Source organism: Rana temporaria, chromosome 2 (assembly GCF_905171775.1).
Source record: "Rana temporaria chromosome 2, aRanTem1.1, whole genome shotgun sequence".
Lineage (NCBI taxonomy): Eukaryota > Metazoa > Chordata > Amphibia > Anura > Ranidae > Rana > Rana temporaria.
In genome coordinates, this window is record NC_053490.1 from 404617275 (window position 1) to 404637915 (window position 20641).

The 20641-nt window shown below is 46.0% G+C and overlaps 1 protein-coding gene across 3 annotated transcripts in view; it reads right to left on the reverse strand.

Moving 5' to 3' along the window:
• Nucleotides 1-19832, reverse strand: part of SHROOM2 (shroom family member 2) — a 311760-nt gene extending 291928 nt beyond the window's left edge. Inside the window, exons 1-2 of one of the 3 annotated variants that reach the window (XM_040338142.1) lie at nt 18795-19832; nt 18095-18681 (exon numbers count right to left, since the gene is read on the reverse strand). In XM_040338142.1, the coding sequence (XP_040194076.1) occupies nt 18095-18310 (216 nt within the window). In that variant the 5' untranslated portion in view covers nt 18311-18681; nt 18795-19832. Of the gene's footprint in view, nt 1-18094 lie in introns of all 3 variants that reach the window. The other 2 variants (XM_040338141.1, XM_040338139.1) reach the window with 2 other exon arrangements.
• Between the last annotated feature and the right edge of the window lie 809 nt (nt 19833-20641).

The following is a 20641-nucleotide window of genomic DNA, read 5'->3' on the forward strand; positions in this document are numbered from 1 at the left end:
CTGTGCACTAGTAGATACATGATTACGACTCCCAGCGGGGAATGGGCGTTTCTATGGAGAGAGAAGGTGATTGACGGCCGGTGATTGAAGAAGGTGATTGATAGGACTTGGCGCTTCACGGTGCCTGCGCATAGTCTGTGCGCAGGCGCCATATAGCGCCGTGAAGAGCCGAGACCTGTTCCGGCTGTCTTCGGGGAGCGTGACGTGCCAGAGCCGGCCGTCAATCACCTTCCCTCTCCATAGGAACGCCCATTCCCCGCGGGGAGTCGTAATCTTGTATCTACGAGTGCACAGTGAGTACGGGGATAAAAAAATAGACAGGCATACTGTAGCTCGCGCTACTATGCCTCATTTTATGCTAAAAAGTTGTTATGGAGGGTGAACCACCGCTTTAACATTGGCTGCGCCATCTTTTTGGTGGAATAACTTTAGGCCTGAAAACGCCTTACGTAAACGGCGTATCTTAACTGTGACGGGCAAGCGTACGTTCGTGAATAGGCGTATCTCGCTGATTTACGCATTCTAGGCGTAAATCAGCGTACACGCCCCTAGCGGCCAGCCTGAAAAAAGACATCTAAGATACGACAACGCCCGCAGTCGTATCTTAGCTAGATTTAAGTGTATCTCAATTTGAGAATACACTTAAATTTACGACGGCGCAGATTCCGAGTTACGCCGGCGTATCTACTGATACGCCGGCGTAACTCTCTCTGAATCTGGCTATTAATGTACACTACTGAAGTTGTTCCGACTTCAGAAAAGGTTCCTGTACTACTTCAAGGCGACTTCTAGGCAACTTGTACCCATAGATTTCTTCTTAACTGAAGCAACTTTACAGGAAAAAGAAAATAGTTTACCCAGGCAAACCCCCACAGAGCTGATTATTCTGCGATTGGCCACAGCAAAAGTCGCCTGTCCTGGAGGCAACTTCAAGTCAGATTGTAAGTTGCTCAAAGTCACGCTGACTTCGCGCTGAAGTCGCCTCCAAATCACCTTGCAAAGTCACGCTGTAAGTCGTGTTGTCCCTGTGTGAACCGGCACTAAATAGTAAAGTAAAAAAACAAAAAAAAAAATACATAAAAAAACAAACAGTAGAATGCTATTTTGTGAGTCACATGTAAACGTCAAAGTTCCCTTTAAACTTTAAGCGATATTTATTTGAACTCTCACTTTGCGAGCAATGGAGTGCTTATTAGCACAATTAGGATTCACATCAGGGAGTTCTCCAGTACTTTATCCTTGAGTTTCCCAGCAACAAATCAGGAACAATGGAGCAAAGTGCCTGGTAGTTTTCCACAGATCCTCTGCCCCGGCAGCATTGTCAACAACATATGTGAAAAGAACCTATTCAGAGTTCAAGGCTGACAAACCAAAAGCAAACCACCGCATAAACTGGCTGTGTGAGCAGATAGTTGTGGCGTTTTATCGGCTCTTCCTGCCATTTTAAAATAAACATGTCTACTTATTTATTCTTCCAAACCACACGAGCGAGCGCAAGAGTTTAGATAGTTGCAATACATGACCCAGCTGTTTGGGTGCAAGACTGAAATATTCATGCCTGTGGTTTACACCCAGGGTGGTGAAGCCCAAAAAATGTTGATTAAAAAAAAAAAAAAAGGCAATAAAATCTCAGAACTCCAGACCAATGACAACATAAATATATTCTGTACGGTCAGCATCATAATTATGGTGCTTTGACATGGTACAGCGATTAAACAATTCAGACTGGAGGTCACATTGACCATTTTAGGGATAACAGTTCCCTTCACTACCTGCAAGTCTAGATGAACTTGCTTCAGCTTTATCCTCCCTACCTCATTTCAAATCAAACATGGAAATTGGGGAAAAAAAACAAAAACTTTAAAGTGTTTATAGTGCCAAGTCTACATCACAAAATAAAAATAAAATTGCAGCTTTTACTGCAAATTTCACTTGTATGGTTCTGCGGGCTATTTATGCCATGATCCAGCATGGATCCTTCTTAAGCAGACGTTGGGTGCTATCCAACCCACTTCCTGTTAACCCAATCTTTTTGCACATACCCCCTGAGGGTGCATCATCACCTGCCCTGATCTTGGGAACTTAAAGAGTCAATTTTTTTTTTATTATTAAAAATAAACATGTTATACTGGTTTTGCACAGAGCAGCCCGGATCCTCCTTTTTGTGTCCCTCTTTGGCCCTTCCCTCCTGTTGGGTGCCCCACAGTAATTCTATGGGAGCACACAAACTGAGTCACAGCTCCTTGTGTCCATTCAGACACGGAGCTGCGGCACGGCCCCACACCCTTTCTAGTCTCATTGGCTGACTGACTTTGATTGACAGCAGCAGGAGCCAATGGCACTGCACTGCTGTTTCAGCCAGAGGGCAGTCCCAGAAGGCAGAGACCTTCCTACAACATTGCTGGAGCTAGATGTACCTTATGCAAGTATTAGGGGGCTGCTGCCCATTGAGTAGAGTGGGTTGTGTCTGCTCTGCATATGCAGAGTGGACATGTGCCTGTCATCCACCCACTCCATTCATTGTGGCCCGTGACCGGTTACTAAGTCGCTTAAGTGGCCCTCGCTCTTGAAAAGGTTGGGCACTCCTGCCTTAATGCATCCTATGCATTAAGGTGAAAAAACATCTGATGATTAGCGCCCCCCCAGCTCCCCGGTTTACTTACCTGAACCCTCGAAAGTCCTGCTTCGAGAACGCACTTGATCTCGGCCCGGTCTTCGCGGCTCTTCATTGGATGGATTGATAGCAGTGCAGCTATTGGCTCACGCTGCTGTCAATCAACTCCAATGACGCAAGGGTCGGGGGCGGGGCCAAGTCCTGTAGTCGGTGGCTATGGACGCCGACTACAAGACTCGGGAGCGCACCCACAAGGTGACCCCCTTGGGAGAGCACTTCCCAGAGGGGGTTATCAGAAGCGGGGAGGAGCCGAGACAGCCGAGACAGCAGCCTGCAACTTTGTGCAAAACGAGCTGCACAGTGAAGGTAAGTATGACATGTTTGTTATTTTAAAAAAATGTGAAGCTTTAGTATCACTTTAAGCCAAGTACACAGTCTGAATGATGGGTGACATCGGCTCGTTCCATAAAGAATGGCCGATATTCGTGCCCGTGTGTATGGCAGCCGGTTCGAAGAATACGATCATGCTGGAAAACCAGAAGCCGACTGGCTTATGATCAGTGCTCTCGTGGGGGGGCAGTCTCCCTGTCATAACACAACAGCAGAGGCGATCACAGTACTAACAGCGGAATTTTAGTACATCGGCTCCAACCGGAGCCATCAGTTTGTTCTCATTCAACCCACTGGGGGGTACGCACTAGGCTTTAAGCCTTACTAATGGTCAGTGAGTTTTGCCAATTACAGTTATGGGCTAATAGTGAGGCTTAAGTCAGGGCTTGACAAATTTGCTTTGAAATTTCATTTTTTAAACTTACGGGTAGAACATGTAACATGTTCCCAGAAGGTGAACGTTTCCTTTAATCCTTTCAACATCCGGAGAAGTTTATGCATTTTGCACACGTTTAAAAATCATTTTAGTCCTGAAGAGATATATATATATATATAAAATTTAGCCTAGAAAAAAAACGCGGTAGTTACAAAATGTATGTCACACGATATTACTGCAAAAAAAACATGCATTAGAAGTTAATTTTACGGGGCACAAAAATGCAATAAACTACCCAAATTTTGGGGTAAAATAAAAAAGCAGAAGTTGCACCGAGTAAATACGGTAGATACCCAAACATGTCAAACATTAAACATGTCAGTACCATATATCTTCCATAGGCGACACTGTAAAAGCCCCCTATAAGTCATCAGTTACAAAGGAGATCTGGTGCTAGAATTAATGTTCTCAATCCGGCGTGCACAGCGATATGTATGTAGCATGTGTACCGTAAACAATGTTTTCAGGCATAGGGGCCCCGCTGCGTGCTTACATTTGTACATGCGTATATGTGGGGGGGGGGGTGTTTATGTGGTTACCTCTACTCTCAATCACATGGCCAAGTGAAAGTCACTCCTTTTTATAGTTATGAAATAGCAGTTTAGCGCCAACCCTCTGCTGTCAATCATGGAGCTGTGCCACTTTGAAGCCCTAAGTGAAGCTGGTGAATCATTATGGTAGCATTTTGATGCCAACCACTAGACAATTTTTCTGCAATTACCCTCTTATCATTGCCAACTACATAGTGCTGGATTGTTGGACAAGTGAAAAAAGAAATCAATAGGGAACCGGCTGAAGCAACTTGCCTGTACAGTTGTATTTCTAGAATAGACCAAATGAAACTGGAGGATCCAAGAATGTTCCACAATGGTTTATTTTGGAAGACAAACAGACCCACCAATGAGGTCAAACAACAGCTCATAAAAGGAGTTCCTCCTTCAGCATCCCCGCCTTCTGTGACAATAGAGCTGTTCTAGCTACTCGATCTATTGGTAAGTAGAGTCTGTTCCTCATCAAAGCACAAGTTAGTATGAGGTCACCTTCCAAATGTTTGCCAAAGCCTCGTACACACGATAGGTAACCAGAGGACAACGGTCTGAAGGACCGTTGTCCTAGGTTAACCGACGAAGCTGAGTGATGGTCCGTCACGCCTAAACACCATAGGTTAAATAACCGATCGTGTCAGAACGCGGTGACGTAAAACACAACGACGTGCTGAAAAAAACGAAGTTCAATGCTTCCAAGCATGCGTCGACTTGATTCTGAGCATGCGTGGATTTTTAACCGATGGTCGTGCCTACTAACGATCGGTTTTGACCTATCGGTTACCAATCCATAGGTTAAATTTAAAGCAAGTTGGCTTTTTTTTAACCTATGGTTAAATAACCCATGGGGCCCACACACGATCGGTTTTGACCGATGAAAACGGTCCTTCAGACCGTTGTCCTCTGGTTAACCTATCGTGTGTACGAGGCCTTACTAGTGCGGGACTGGTGGTCATCACCTAGAAGTGGGCCGGTACACTACAACTAGCTTCTTCTCATGTATACTATATGGCCAAGTTTTTGAACACCTGACCATTACGGAACTGTTGCTCCTTGCACGCTGTAGCTTTAATAAATTCACTGGAAACACCTGAAAATTTAGGAGGGGTGTTTAACTGGCTATATATCAGTGGCGGCTGGTGCTCAAAATTTGTGGGGGCGCAAACAAACTGAAAAAAAAAAAAAAAAAAAACATGAATTGCAGCTACTGTGCCCCATCAGATGTCGCTACTGTGCCCCAGATGCCGCCAGTGTGCCCCATCAGATGCTGCCTGCACTTACCTGTCTCGGAGCGGGTCAGCGGCGGTCTCCTGCACGTCCTCCATGTCTTCTTCCGTCCTCTCTCAGGCATCCAATCACAGCGCCTGATGTTTCAGCCAATCAGGTGACCGGTAACAGACCCTGAAGCCTGATTGGCTGAGAGGCAGATTCAGCGTTAGAAAAGCGAATTTCTTTGCTTTGCTAACACACAGCTCAGTAAACAGCGAAAGCCTAGCATGGCGCCTGCTGTTCACATTTTTGTGAACTCAGACAACCTTTCCCTTCCAACAGTTAGAGACTAAGGCCCAGATTCTCAAAGGGCTTACGACGGCGCAGCGCCATGTACACCGTCGTAAGTCCTAATCTGGGCCGTCGTATATATGCGACTGATTCTTAGAATCAGTTACGCATAGATACCCATTCGATCCGACAGGCGTAAGGCTCTTACACCGTCGGATCGTAACTGCAATATTTTTTTTCCCCCGCTAGGTGGCGCGTCCATCGATTTCCGCGTTGAGTATGCAAATTAGCTAGATACGCGAATTCCCGAACGTACGCGCGGCCGACGCAGTAAAGTTACAACGTTTACGTTAGGCTTTTCCCGGCGTATACTTGCCCCTGCTATATGAGGCGCAGCCAATGTTAAGCATGGCCGTCGTTCCCGCGTCGAAAATTTATAAAATTACGTTGTTTGCGTAAGTCGTCCGTGAATGCTGCTGGACGTAATTTACGTCCGCGTCAAAACCAATGACGTCCTTGCGACGTCATTTAGAGCAATGCACGCCGGGAAATTTTAGGGACGGCGCATGCGCAGTTCGTTCGGCACGGGGACGCGCTTCATTTAAATTAAACACGCCCCCTACCCGCCGAATTTGAATTCCGCCGGGTGATTTACGCTACGCCGCCGCAACTTTACAGGCAAGTGCTTTGTGAATAAAGCACTTGCCTGAAAAACTTGCGGCGGCGTAACGTAAATGAGAAACGTTACGCCCGCACATTTTTGCGGCGGGCCAAACAGTGGTGAATGATATAGCACCTACAGTTGCCAATCTGCATCTGTTCTACTTTTTCATCCATTCCTTAGGGCTATAAGGTACCCACCATAATTTTAGGTGTCTTTCTGGTCTATGAGTGGCCTCCAAACCTACCAGTCAACCACTGTTAGAGGCAAAGGCAATCAAGCACTGGGTTAGCAAGTGTTATTTCCAGTAGCCAAATTATGCATTGATATTTAACAACCATCAATATATATATATATATATATATATATATATATAAGCAGGCCTTAGGAAGTAGACATATTCAAAATGATTTGTCACTCTCAGCCCCTCTGCTCATCTCAGCATGCTAGGTGTAATCCAAGTCTTGCAATTTTCACCTCTGTAACATTTCCAAAATATGCACACCACCGAGCTACCAATTCACTCCCTTGTTAGCTATAGCCTTCCTCTTTACTGGCCTACCTGAGGGCCTCATTAGCACAAAGGGTCTGATCAGGTCCACCTGTCAGTTTTTCCCACGGACCCGATTGGACCGTCCATTCACGGTTTACACCCGTGGACGATCCAGTCAGAATAAAAAATAAATAAAAATAAAAATGGTAGATCTGTCTCCCTTGGTCTAGGTGGATCAGATCGGATTAAAACGAGGCTCCAAAGTCAACAACGGAACAAAGAAATGGAACAGTCTCTATTGTTATAATATAGCTAGAGTGATCGAGTTCTCCCACAAGTCTCGCATTACGAAAGGAACCAATGAATGGGACTGACAGAGATTGCGTTTTTATATATATGTTACTTTTTTTTTTTTTTTTTACTTTTGCGACATTGATTTACCATTACATTTTTCTATATGTACAAGGTTTCAAAATGCTAGAAATTTACATTTTATTTTTACCAAACTCCCAAGCACACCTGCAAATGGCACACAGTTTGAGAATCACTGTTCTACTCTATTCATCTTTAGGCAATCTCCGAAAACCCTCTCCAACAACTGATTGTTCACTCGCATTGCGTTCCAGTGCAAAACAATCAGTCGACAAATGAACGTTCCACAGCAAACTTGAGAGCTCTATACTCCAACAACTATACCGGAGAAACACATCAACACAAACACCAAGAGATTTATACAAGCAGCTTTCTTATGCCCTCATCATAATCAACGAGTCCCTCTAAAGTTGACCATACATAGGCAAAATAACTCACCAGGTAAAATATCTTGACACATGTCAACTAGGGTTGCACCGATACGAGTATTGTTACCGATACTGAGCATTTGCATGAGTACTTGTACTTGTCAGTGATCACTGACTCTGCATTCGGAAAAGGAAGGAGCTGGTAAATGACAGATTTACCAGCTCCTTCTTCCGCTCTCCATCCTGACAGATCCAGGACGAGGGGGACCAGAGGAGGACCCGGGAAGCTCGTGCAAATGCTCCGATGCTTGACCCGATACCTGGCAGGAGGCCAGTACACCCGGTGTCCTTGGTGTAGCAAGGGGAACCGGGCAGCCTCACAGATGATCGTGCAGCAGTTACAAGCGCCCATCTCCCTGTATAGCTTTTCTGACAGCCGCTTATCCTCCTCTCCCTCCTGCAACTGCTCCACCTGCCTACTCCCAACTCCTGCAGTCCGGCTCCTCTCTCGAGTACACGCACAAAAAAACTCAACACCTCATCAATGCCACCTATCAGTGCCCATTAGTAATGCATATATTAGTGCCACGGTCACATATAAAAAAAAAAAAAAAAGAAGTAATGGAGTACTTGAAAAAAGTATTAATACTTGTACTTGGTCTTAAAAACGTGGTATTGGTGCAAACCTAATGCCAACCCTAGAATGACCCAGTCAATCTTATTCCCAACTCATCCGATTAACCCCTTCCCATCTACAAAGAGTAGGTTAATATTCTTGGCATGATGCCTCACACCAAAAAAACATTAATTCAAGTTCTCCTTTCATAATTAGAAAAGCACAGCTTGGCAACCTTCAACAACTTTGACCCTCACCAACGATCAAGAACCAATTGTATGTAGGCTGGAGGTCATTAACAGGTGCTTCTGCAGAGCCTGGTGGCAGGGTGCCCCTTTTTAATATTGTAATTGACAGAAAAAAATGACAGTAGCAAAAAGGAAAAACCATACAGTATATAAGTTTTTTTTTGTTTTTTTTTTATGTTTGCCCATGTGTCAGCCTATAAAAAAAAAAAAAAGGGAAGGGGAATGTAAACTCCAATGACTATATTATTTGCTCCCTTTTAACATATCATTGACAGAGTGTAAGCTGATAGCATCCTGTGCTCTTTGCTGCTGCAGACAGTTATTAGGTACCATTGTTCTGAGAACTACAGGATGTCACTCATCCATGATATAGACAAGTACACAGGGGGTGGTTCTAGTGGCCCTGTCCTGCTTATGTTGTAGTGAGACAATAGGCTGATTAAGCATTTTCATACTAGGACACAAAGTGTGTTTCTGTCAAAATCACAAGTTAAAGATAAAATAATAAAAAAAAAATGCAACCACAACATATAAACTTCAATATGTTGGGCTTAGCTATCCTTTAAAGCGGTTGTAAACCGCATATATCATTATTTTTTTTTTTTAAACCTGCAAGGCAAAAGGCATAATCAGCTAGTATGCACCGCATAGTAGCTGATTATGAAATACTTACCTCGGAACGAGGTGTGTAGCACTTACCTGGTCCACGCCGAGCGAGATGTTATCTTGCTCCGGCGTGTCTTCCGGGTATCGCCGCTCCAGCGCTGTGATTGGCTGGAGCGGCGATGACGTCACTCCCGCGCGTGCGCGCGGGAGATTTAAAATCGGCAAGGTCCGGCGGCTGCCGGTCCTTTCGCCGTGGATTCCCCCTGCGCATGCGCCGCTGCAATCAGCGGCGCATTGCGAGGGGAATATCTCCTAAACCGTACAGGTTTAGGAGATATTCTTTATACCTACAGGTAAGCCGTATTATAGGCTTACCTGTAGGTAAAAGTGAAGAATAAGGGTTTACAACCACTTTAAATTCAGCTTTGGCATCCAAGCTTCAATGACCTCTGGGCAGTAAGGCTGCATTCACACCTGAGCGTCGGTCGTTCGGTCGTTTTTTTGGGCGTTTTTTTCCGGCGTTTTGTCGCGCGTATTCATGCTTATTTGCGCGTTTGCATACAGCGTCGTCCGACGTTTTTGTACTTCGCCGTTTTTTATTTTAGCCAATAGGAAAAATTATCATCTTTTCATCACTTGTTGCTATGTTGGTAGATTTTTTTAATCTTCTGCATGGGCGACAAGTTCTATTGATTAAAGTGACGAAACGCCCGTAGAAAACGCCCGTTGTCGCGGAAGTCGCTTGAATCGAGCGTTTCCATTACTTTCTATGGGAAATGGAAACGCTCAAATACGCCCAAACCGCCCGATACGCGCGACAAAAAAGGGTCCGGGACTTGTTTGAGCTTCAGGCGATGGTCGTTTCGGCGTTGAGATGTGAACAGTCTCCATAGAGACTAATGTAATTTCGACCCTCCGGCGTATTGTAGCGTCGGAGGGTCGCCTTAGGCTGCATTCACACCTGAGCGTTTTGTCGCCTGAAGCGCGACGCTCAAAAACGCTAGAGGGAAAAAAATACATTATTCTCTATGGAGATGGTTCACATCTCCACTCCAAAACGCCTGATGCCGAACGCCTGAAGCTCAAACAAGTTCCGGACCCTTTTTTGTCGCGCGAATCGGGCAGTTTGAGCGTTTCTATTTCCCATAGAAAGTAATGGAAACGCTCGATTCAAGCGACTAGCGCAACAACGAGCGTTAAGCAAAAAACAACCGAACGACCTATGCTCAGGTGTGAATGCAGCCTAAGAGGTTAAGCCTCATACACACGATCGGATTTCCATCCGACAAAGCGTAGGACTTTTGTCCGAAGGGCATTGGCCGCAAAACCAACACGAAACTACGTGTTTTTTTAGCTCTTTAGTGCCAACCTTTGGGCAACTTCTGCTAATGTTGTGTTATGGTTAGCAATGCTTATGAGCATGTGTGTTTGTACTTTAGATTTTTGTCCGACAGACTTGTGTTCCCACGATCGGAAAATCCGACAAGACACAATTGTTGCCTGAAAAATTGTAAAATATGCTATCCCACATTTGTTGGCGGAAAATCCGACAACAATTGTCCGATGGAGCGTACAAAACGGTCGGATTTTTAGACAGCAGCCTGTCATCACACAATTCCCGTCGGAAAATTTGATCCGTGTCTAGGAGGCTTTATTGTAGCACACAAGCACTGAAAGCTTCCTAAAGGCAATTGCATGATAAATCGCTATATATAATCAAAGGTCATTAAGGCTGGGTTCACACGCGAATTCCAGCTCCGTTTTCCCAGCGTTTCACATCAGTTTTTGATCAGGATAAAATCTTGACCTGATCCTGATCACAATGGAACACATTTACGAATCAGATGCGTGCCCATAGAAAATAATGGGCCAGAATTTGCACCTGAGCCGGACCGCACTGCCTAGAAAACGCACACCATTTTTGGGCAATTCGGAGTGCAAATGCACCGCAGATATGTGAACCAGGGGAAGTAAACCCTCTGAAACCTTTCCTAAAAAAAAAAAAAAAAAAAAAAACCTCTGCAAGAGAAAGGCACAATGAGCTAGTATGCATAGCATATTAGCTCATTATGAATTACTTTCCTGAGATCGAAGCCCCTGCAGCCACCCTCGTTCCTCTCCTCCGACATGATACCCGAGTGACTACCGGGTATCGCTGTTCCGGAGCAGCGATGACGTCTCTTCCACGCATGCGCGTGGGAGCCGCCAGGGACGGCACGGTCCCATTCATTAACTGCACTCTCATTGCGTGTGGAAGCCACCAGGGACGGCGCGTTAACGGCACGCTCATTGCGCCTGCGCATGCGCCGTAGACATCGGTGCAGCGTTTTCTGCAAATATCTCCTTAACCGTGCAGGTTAAGGAGATATTTCTTGCACCTACAGGTAAGCCTTAATCTAGGCTTACCTGTAGGGCAAGTGGTCTGTAAGAGTTTACAACCACTTTAAAATGTCATGCGAACTGGATGCGGTATCCAATTTGCAATTTGCATATGGTATACCATATACCAGCCCTCAATATTTCCAATATTTCCACTCACCTGCTAGCATTTGGCGAGTGGATTTAAGCTGGGGGCGAGTGATGACAGGGCTACATGACCAATGTCCCTTCAATCTGTGCCTACACTTAGAGCCCCGATGCGATTGGCGGCCGAAGAGGAAAGTTGCATGCTCGGGAAAAGTAGTCTGGTGAGCCGCGCACAGGCAGAGCAGTACACAGGTGCTCTCCTTACAATTCTCATTAAGCCATGGGACCTAACAGTATGACCTCTCTGAGCCTGCCCCCCTCCCCCCGACCAATGTAGCTGGAGAGCAGAAAGTAATGAGTCAGGTGGAGGATTGCGAAAATTACCACTCCGGGTGTCCCAGGTAGGCAGTGCAGCGCTCACTGAAAGTTGCCCTGACATGAGAGTGGCAGCCTTCCAGTTTGTGCAGTTTTCTTCTCCTTGTGCTCTATGTAGGTGTCCAGCAGTTCAGCCTGAGCACTGTGAGCAGACTGGTCTCAATGTGTGCTGTGCGGTGTCAATGTGCGCTGTGCTATGGTGTCAACGGCTGTGCAGTTGTGTGGATCTCGGCGCTGGATTGTACTCCCTCCCGCTGTGCTGCGCCTCCTCTCCTCACTGCCAGCCTGAATAAAAGGGGGAAGTGGGAACATGCAAGCGTGGAGCCACATACACAGGCTCCTGATGATGAGATGAATAGGAGAGGGAGAGAGGATGGATGGGAGTTGCAGAGGAGACAGCAAGAGAATGGGGAAGAGATCCAGTTCTAGTGCCCTGTCCCTCTGGTCTGCCCCCAGTGCCCTGTCCCTCTGGTCTGCCCCCAGTGCCCTGTCCCTCTGGTCTGACCCCAGTGCCCTGTCCCTCTGGTCTGACCCCAGTGCCCTGTCCCTCTGGTCTGACCCCAGTGCCCTGTCCCTCTGGTCTGCCCCCAGTGCCCTGTCCCTCTGGTCTGCCCCCAGTGCCCTGTCCCCTCTGGTCTGTCCCCAGTGCCCTGTCCCATTTTGTTAAAGTTGTTTTTGGTAATATTTAATTGTGTAACTTGATTCTGCATAAAACATTTAACAGTGTCATTCCATGAGATAATCTACGAGGGCGTGTTTAGGGGCGCAATTAGGCATGGAGCAGTGTATGAATTAGGTGGGGCAACTGGTGGCGAGTAACTCTTGAGGCCTGGCTAGTAGCTCAGGGCTTGAAATTTTGAGCCCTGCCATATACTAAAATAGACTCATTTTATGCATGCCCCAAGTGTGGGAAGAATTTATTATATTTCCCACAACATTGTAACACTCCTCTTCAGTCACATGCAGGAAAAAAAGGGTGTAGAACTGGCAGGCCTCCCAAGCTGGTAATTATAAACATATACCTGTATCCACCCGACCATTAATTTCCTTTCATATAGTTCACTTATAAAACTATTACATGCTTTTGAAGTCCTACAAAAAAAAAAAAATCAGGAGGATCCCCCCCTATTTGATGATATAAGCCCCGACAATTTTGAAGAAGAGATGTATTAGAAAGTGATAATTACGTCTGGGGACTTGGCTTCATTGTGAAGACTGGAGATCAGACAGGAGAAAACCTAATTAAATAATTCAGCAGATAACAAGCTTTTAAAGACACAGAACTGATGCACTACGTAAATAAGGTCATACATCAAAAAGGTTACCGCTGTGTCTGTAATGTGAATATCTGGACCAAGACATCAATGGCACGGAACAAGGAAACACCATGCAAAAGGTCACCAACGCGCATTGAATTAACTACTCTACAGAAAAATATAGATGCTAAAATAAAAAAAAAATTAAATGAAAAAAAAAATGAAATTTTGGATGAGGGTGTGGAAAGGTTAGTACCACTGTAGCAATATCCCTCTTTCACACAGGCCTTCACAGTGGTTCATGTTAGTGTGCAGAGTCAGACTGGTGTCCATATTGTGCCGCTTTTTTATTTTCAAACTTTAAGACAAAGTTAGGCCTCATTCACACAGGGCCGAGGTCCATAGCGTGTAATTGGACTGTTTGTACATAAGTGGACCGAGCCACCAGGTAGCCCACTCATGTCTATGGTGAGGTAACAGCTGCACATATGTGTATATATGTGGACCGAGCCACCAGGTAGCCCACTCAAGTCTATGGTGAGGTAACAGCTGCACATATGTGTATATATGTGGACTGAGCCACCAGGTAGCCCACTCAAGTCTATGGTGAGGTAACAGCTGCACAGATGCGGCACCTTATACCAATTTTAGAGGCATGCAGTTGAGCAGCCCTGAACACACACTGTCTTCATAAACACCCATTAATGAACTACGGTCTTCAAAGCCCATGTGAACGAGGCCTTCGACTTCATTCACGTCTAATGTAGTGACCAAAACTAACATCAGGTGAGTCCCAGTGCCTTGTGGTAAAATACAGTATGCCTGCATTCTTTCATACTGCACCATGAGGGGTGAGCCAAGTCAGGTTTGGACACAAGTTATATTACAGATAGCCAATCATAAACAGCAGAGGCATTCCTCGCCACTTGTATACGTGCAGCAAGGGGCGAGGAATGTCTCTGCCTCTTACGATTGGCTGCTCGCAGTGATAACTTACCAGTGATACCTCAAGCGGGTCCAAACTCATCTACAAATCACATCTGTGCTTGTCCCTACTGCATACATATCACATAAGTATAAAATAAACCTGGTGAACATAGAAAACGAATCTTAATCCAGTGCAGAAAAGTTAACTAAGCGACAGTTGATGCAACATTTTACAGTTGTCACCGTAAAAAGGAGGGGACATTTTTCAGTGGGCAGGCCTATTCTGGCGACAACTCCCTATCACTTGTGTGTCTCTGGGACAGAAAGTAAAGGGAAACCTCTTTGACGGTGTCTCTTTCTCTCTCTCACAGCGTATGAACATTTTTTTTTATATTTTAATGCACGTGCCCTTGCGGATACAATGGCATCGTCATATAGTGGAATACAGTAGCGCACAGCCATTAATGTCTAAGAGATTGCATGCTGCACTGGTGTAGGTAAGATGCCATAATTGATGTTGAAATTGCTCACCTGCCTGTGTCCAATCACCCCAATGGTGGTCAATGCTTCAATGAGAAAGCGATTTTGGCCATACTTTTCTTGTGGGTCACAGGAGTACATTTTGCCAAGTGGTGTGACTTTTTTCTTAAAAAACTTTATTGAGAGGAGTACAAAAATATATTCCATTCAAGTCTCTGCACAGCAGCACAGTGTGGTGCACTGCCGTGAGCAGAACGTCTGCATTTTGTCACAACACAACGCACATCACTGTAGTTAGAACAGTCAACATAAATAACAACTGTCCCTGGAATTCATAAAGACTGACGCAGACACATTTTGTGAAAGTGTCTCTCATGCCCTCTAAAAGGGTTGCAGAAATCTCCAAATTAATGTACATTCCTAAAACCTGTAGTTAACTTGGCCAGTGCTGCGCTACTTTTAGAACGCATGCGAAAAAACTCTGCAAAATCTGCGTGCGCCAGTTTCTCTCTCTGTACGCCAAAAGAGTTGGCCTTTATTAGCACCACTTCCTTAAAACAACCAACTGTCTGTATTTTATTTAGAATTTGGTGCATTCATTGTGCCACAATGTAAAAGTGGCGCTATGTAAAACTACCTGAATTTGGTCACTGTCAGGACTAAGAGCCGGTTCACACTGGGGCGACTCGTCAGGCGACTCAGCCGCCTGATAAGTCGCACTCCGCTCTATTCAATAGAACCATTCTAATAGGAGCGACGCAAGGCTCTCCGACTTAGAAAAAGGTTCTTGTATGACTTTGGGGGCGACTCGGGGCGACTTGCATTGACTTCTATGCAGAAGTCATTTTGCAAGTCGCCTCTGAAGTTGTCTTCAGGTCGCCTTGCCGAGTCGTCCCCAAAGTCGTGCCGCGCCTGTGTGAACCGGCTCTTAAAGTGTTGCAAATGCTTCATGAATTTTCAGTACATTAAAAAGAAGAAGTCCAGCCTGAGCTCCTCCCCGTTTTCAGCAGAAAGTCCACTCTCTGTTGACGTCACATGAATCAGTCCAAGGAGCTGCTGAGAGACTAAGAAAGCCGATCCCCGCCCCTCCACAGCTCAGCACTCCAGTGAGCGTGGAGGAGCAGAGCAGGAGAGCTGCTGATTGACAGTCAGCAGCTCTCTGCTCAGGGATCTGTGAGAACAGAGCCATCAGCAGTGTTCGATGGTTCAGTTCTCAGTGTAGAGACGGCAGGGGACAGATGCAGCATCTACCTAGGTAAGTATAAGAGCCGGTTCACACAGGGGCAACCCGACTTACAGACAGCGTGACTTTGCAAGGCAACTTCAGTGCGACTTCAGCGCAACTTGGAGCAACTTACAACGCGACTTTGGCTGTGGGCAATCACAGAATAATCAGCTCTGTGGGAGGGAGGGGTTTTCCTAAGTAAACTATTTTCTCTTCCTGTAAAGTTGCTTCAGTTAAGACAGTGATCTGACTTTGGAGGCAACTTCCATTGAAATCTATGGGTACAAGTTGCCTAGAAGTCACCTTGAAGTAGTACAGGAACCTTTTGTGAAGTCAGAGTGACTTCGATAGTGTACATTAAGACAGCTCCCATTCACTTCAATTGAATTTCTCATGTGGGGCGACACAAATCGGATCCCAAGTCGCGGTAGTGTGAACCAGCACTAAATGGGCCAAAAAAAACAAAAAACAACCCATGCTTCCTTTTTGGCTGCATAGCTGGTCTCCAAGGATGAGCTCCGGCGTGTTCGCACAGTCCATGTGCAGAGCCCGCCAGGAAGTCGGCACCACACTGCGCTAATCACAGGCAGGGAGACATTTCCCGATCTCTGCAGCCGAGCATCGGGATAATGTCTCCCTGCCTGTGATTAGCGCAGCGCGTTGCCGATTTCATGGCGGGCTCTGCACATGGACTGTGCGAACACGCCGGAGCTCATCCTTACTGGTCTCCTACTGCGAATGCGTGAAGCGCGCTGAGCTTTCTAAACGACCCAGAGGCAGGGGAAGGAGGATGGGGTCCAAACTTCCGAGTGATCTTGCCATGGCGATGTCTACCGAAAGTGGGGACGGGTAGCTATCAAAAACAGGAGGCAGATAAGTGGAGCTTCCACTTTAGGGTGGAACTCTGCTTTAACAAACAGGATTAACGCTAGAAAAGTAGCGCAGCAGCTTTTTTTCGAATCCCCCCCTTTGTATTCTGTATGTGCTTGAGTGGCACTGATCAAGTGCAGGAAAAACACCAGTGACCACACATAGTATGATTGGGCCTAATATACCATAAAATATCTAAAATTATTATAAAAATGACGGTATAGTCCCAATGAGTGGTTCTCAGCGCGCCTCTCTGTACACCAACCAACTTCTGCAATCTCACGAGGCAAAGAAGCTTGGCTATCAAGATCAGCATAAAAACAGTATACAGTAAAAGTAGCATCCATTGAAGTGAAACATAAAAAAATAAATAGAATAAAGAGCATTTAAAAACAGAACATAAACAAAATGCAAGTCAAACTGAATTTATAAAACAAGTCATGCTTGTACATAATAATGCATTACATTTATAGCCATGAAACTGCATTTTCCTATCCACACCATTATAAAGCGTATACAATGTTGTAAGAGGATACCGCACATACTCTGACTGATGACTGACCGTCCACAGAACACTAGGGCTGATTGACAAAAAAAAAAAAAACTGACGTGAAAGCGTCTCCATAGCAACAAAATAGGCCTCATTTTTTAAATTGGTAACAGGGTCTTTAACCAAAGAAAAGTTATAGCTGGTCAGCTGTTGATTAGCTTCAATAAGTCCCAGTGTGCATGAGGCCTTAAAGTATAACTAAAGGCAAAACTGGAGATGGAGTACAACGCGTATGAGGTTTTTATTGGCGTCTGTGTTCCCGTTATGGAGATTCACCCTCTCCTTTTGTTCTATTAACTATTATGGCCAACAGTGAAAGTAAGAGCAGAGCAACAATACAGGGGAAATCTAAGGGATTCCCTAACTTTATAAAGGATTTCCTCTCATTTCCTGTTTTGGTTGTGGGACAGGAAGTGGAGAAATCTCCCCCAATAGGACACAGATGGCACAAAAAATAGGATAGTGGTTATAACCAACCCAAGCCCCTCCCTTATGCTATCCGAAGTGTTTAACTCTAGTTTAAAAAAAAAAAAAAATGTGTTAAGTTTGTGTAGCCAATAGCCCTTCATTCATGCTGCATCCAGTTAAGATTCATATGGTAAATACGAGTTCACATGAATGCCCTACAGCAGTGATGGCGAACCTTGACACTCCAGATGTTTTGGAACTACATTTCCCATGATGCTCATCTACACTGCAGAATTCATGAGCATCATGGGAAATGTAGTTCCAAAACATCTGGGGTGCCAAGGTTCGCCATCACTACCCTATAGGTTCAAAAATTTGGAGAAACTCAATGCTACCCAAATTTTCGGACCTGGAGCACCAACTTCACAGGACATTTCCGAAACTTAATTTCAACATCTTTTCTTCCTATTTTTGCCATGTTATTACATTGGTAGCACTGGACTGCGTTCCCAACCCACTAAGACCATAGAACATAGGTGCAACTTGACTTGTTTTTGTGTTGGGACCTTTCCCGATTCACAAGCTTATGTTTAAGTACGCCATTGTGTGTGCCAACACACATTTAGATTTTTCCACAGCTAGAAAAATGCCTTCATTTGAATGTGACCATATATATGTCCATTCTTACCTTTGTGATGATTAGAAGTTCCCCATGTTCTCTTCCACCTTTCAGAGTAAATCCCCAGGGAGCACCACCAGTAAGAGACACATGCACAAACTTGTAGCCCTCCACTAGTTTCCTCTCCATCATCATGTTGTGTCCTTGGTCCACCAAGCCTGGATGAGTTCTCATGTCATCTGGTAGAAACCTCTCTCTCCCACCTCTGGTCTCCAGGTTCTCCATGCTCTGCCAGTGACGTCCCGATACTTCTAGTGCTATAGATGTACTAAAGTTCGAACCACATCACAGTGGTCCCAAGTACTGAGCCCCCTACTGCCGTTAATCCAAATAGAAATACAAATCAGCAACTCTTGAACTTAATAGTGCATAACACATAAAATCAGCAGAAACCATTTGCCTCCGATCAGGGGCAGGCTGGCGGAGACCTCCGATCAGGGGCAGGCTGGTGGAGACCTCCGATCAGGGGCAGGCTGGCGGAGACCTCCGATCAGGGGCAGGCTGGCGGAGACCCCCGATCAGGGGCAGGCTGGTGGAGACCTCCGATCAGGGGCAGGCTGGCGGAGACCTCCGATCAGGGGCAGGCTGGCGGAGACCTCCGATCAGGGGCAGGCTGGTGGAGACCTCCGATCAGGGGCAGGCTGGCAGAGACCCCCGATAAGGGGCAGGCTGGCGGAGACCCTTCGATCAGGGGCAGGCTGGCGGAGACCTCCAATCAGGGGTAAGTTTGTAAAGACCTCAGATCACAGGTAGGTTTGTGGACACCTCAGATCAGAGGTAGGGTAGTCAAGACGTCAAATCAGGGGTCGGTTTTTGAAGACCTCAGATCAGTGCCAGGCTTCCGAGAATATAGGATTAGGCTTAGACTTGTGAAGACTTCAGATCAGGGTTATGCTGTGAAGACCTCCAATCAGGGTTACGCTGCGAAGAACTCCGATCAGGGTTACGCTGCGAAGATCTCCGATCGGGGTTACGCTGCGAAGATCGCCGATCAGGGCTAGACTTGTGAAGATATCAGATCCAGGGGTAGTAAGATATCAGATAAGGGTTAGGCTTGTAGGGACATCAGATCAGGGTTACGTTGACCTCCGATCAGGGTTACGTTGACCTCCGATCAGGGTTACGTTGCAAAGACCTCCGATTAGGTCTAGGCTGGTGAAGATCTCAGATCCAGGGGTAGTAAGATATCAGATTAGGGTTAGGCTTGTAGGGGCATCAGATCAGGGTTAGGCTGGTGCAGAGGGAACTTCTTCTTGGTATGAATGGAGGTAATAGGTCCCTAATGAGGAGAGTTCCGGCTCCAGGAGTCCATAGAGGGCCGTGCTATCTGTCCCAGTACAATGGCCATGGCCGCCCCTCCTGGCGATCCAATATGGAGAGCAGGTGACACATGTCCGGGGATCGGTGCACACAGCTCACTGTCTCTCCTCCTCCCGGCCGATCTCCCACTTCTCAGCCCCCTCGGATGGAGTCACCTGTCCGGAGAGGACGGATCTCGCCTTGTTAGGACTCCGTCACCTTCCCTGGATCCCCGGCTGACAATTTCCTTATTTGTCCCCTCCCCGCCCTACCTGACCGCCAGGCACCGGGGACTCGACTCTTCCTGCAGCCTGTTGCTTCCTATCCTGCTGTGTGCAGTGAGCCCGGGATCCTGTGAGATCGGATCTGTTGTTGTGGGTGGACAGACAATAATAATAAAGGGCTGGCAGGAGAAGCTTCCCTGCTGCTTGTCTCCCTCCCTCCCTTCCCCCCTATCCTGCTTAGCAATCACTCCCTGATTATCCCTGGGACTAGAGAATGAATGCCTGTGTCACTCCTGGGCTCTACATTGTCTGCTGCCTGCCACATACACATCACTCATCACCAACTCTCCATCGAACTTTATCTGTCACCAAAAGTCTGACAAACACTAATAACGTGGCTTTGTTTTTATTATTTCATCAAAGCCATTGAACATCCCTTCCGATCGATTAGATCAGAGTCGATCAAACTGAGTCGATCAGCCAAGGCGGAAAATTATCGATCTTATCACACCGCACTGAGATACTTTGTTCATAAATAGTGATGTTCAGACACGTGCCCAAACCAGTGTTGCCAACCTACCAGATTGAAATTTACTGACACGACACCCAAAATTTACTGGCACAACCACGTTTTTACAAATTTCTAGGTGGATTCAGAAAGACTTAGACCGGCGTATCAGTAGATAGTCTGAATTTGCGCCGGCGCTAATTTAAGCGTATTCTGGAAACCAGATACGCTTAAATTAGGCTCAGATACGAGCGGCGTAAGTGTCTTACACCGTCGTATCCTAAAGTGTAATTTTTAGGCTGACTGCTAGGTGGCGCTTCCATTGCGGTCGGCGTAGAATATGTAAATCACTAGATACGCCTATTCACGAACGTACGCCCGGCCGATGCAGTACAGATACACCGTTTACGTAACGCATTATCAGGCCTAAAGTTATTCCATCAAATAGCTGGAATAGTAATGTTAAGTATGGCCGTCGTTCCCGCGTCGAAATTCGAAAATTTTACGTCGTAAGTCGTCCGTGAA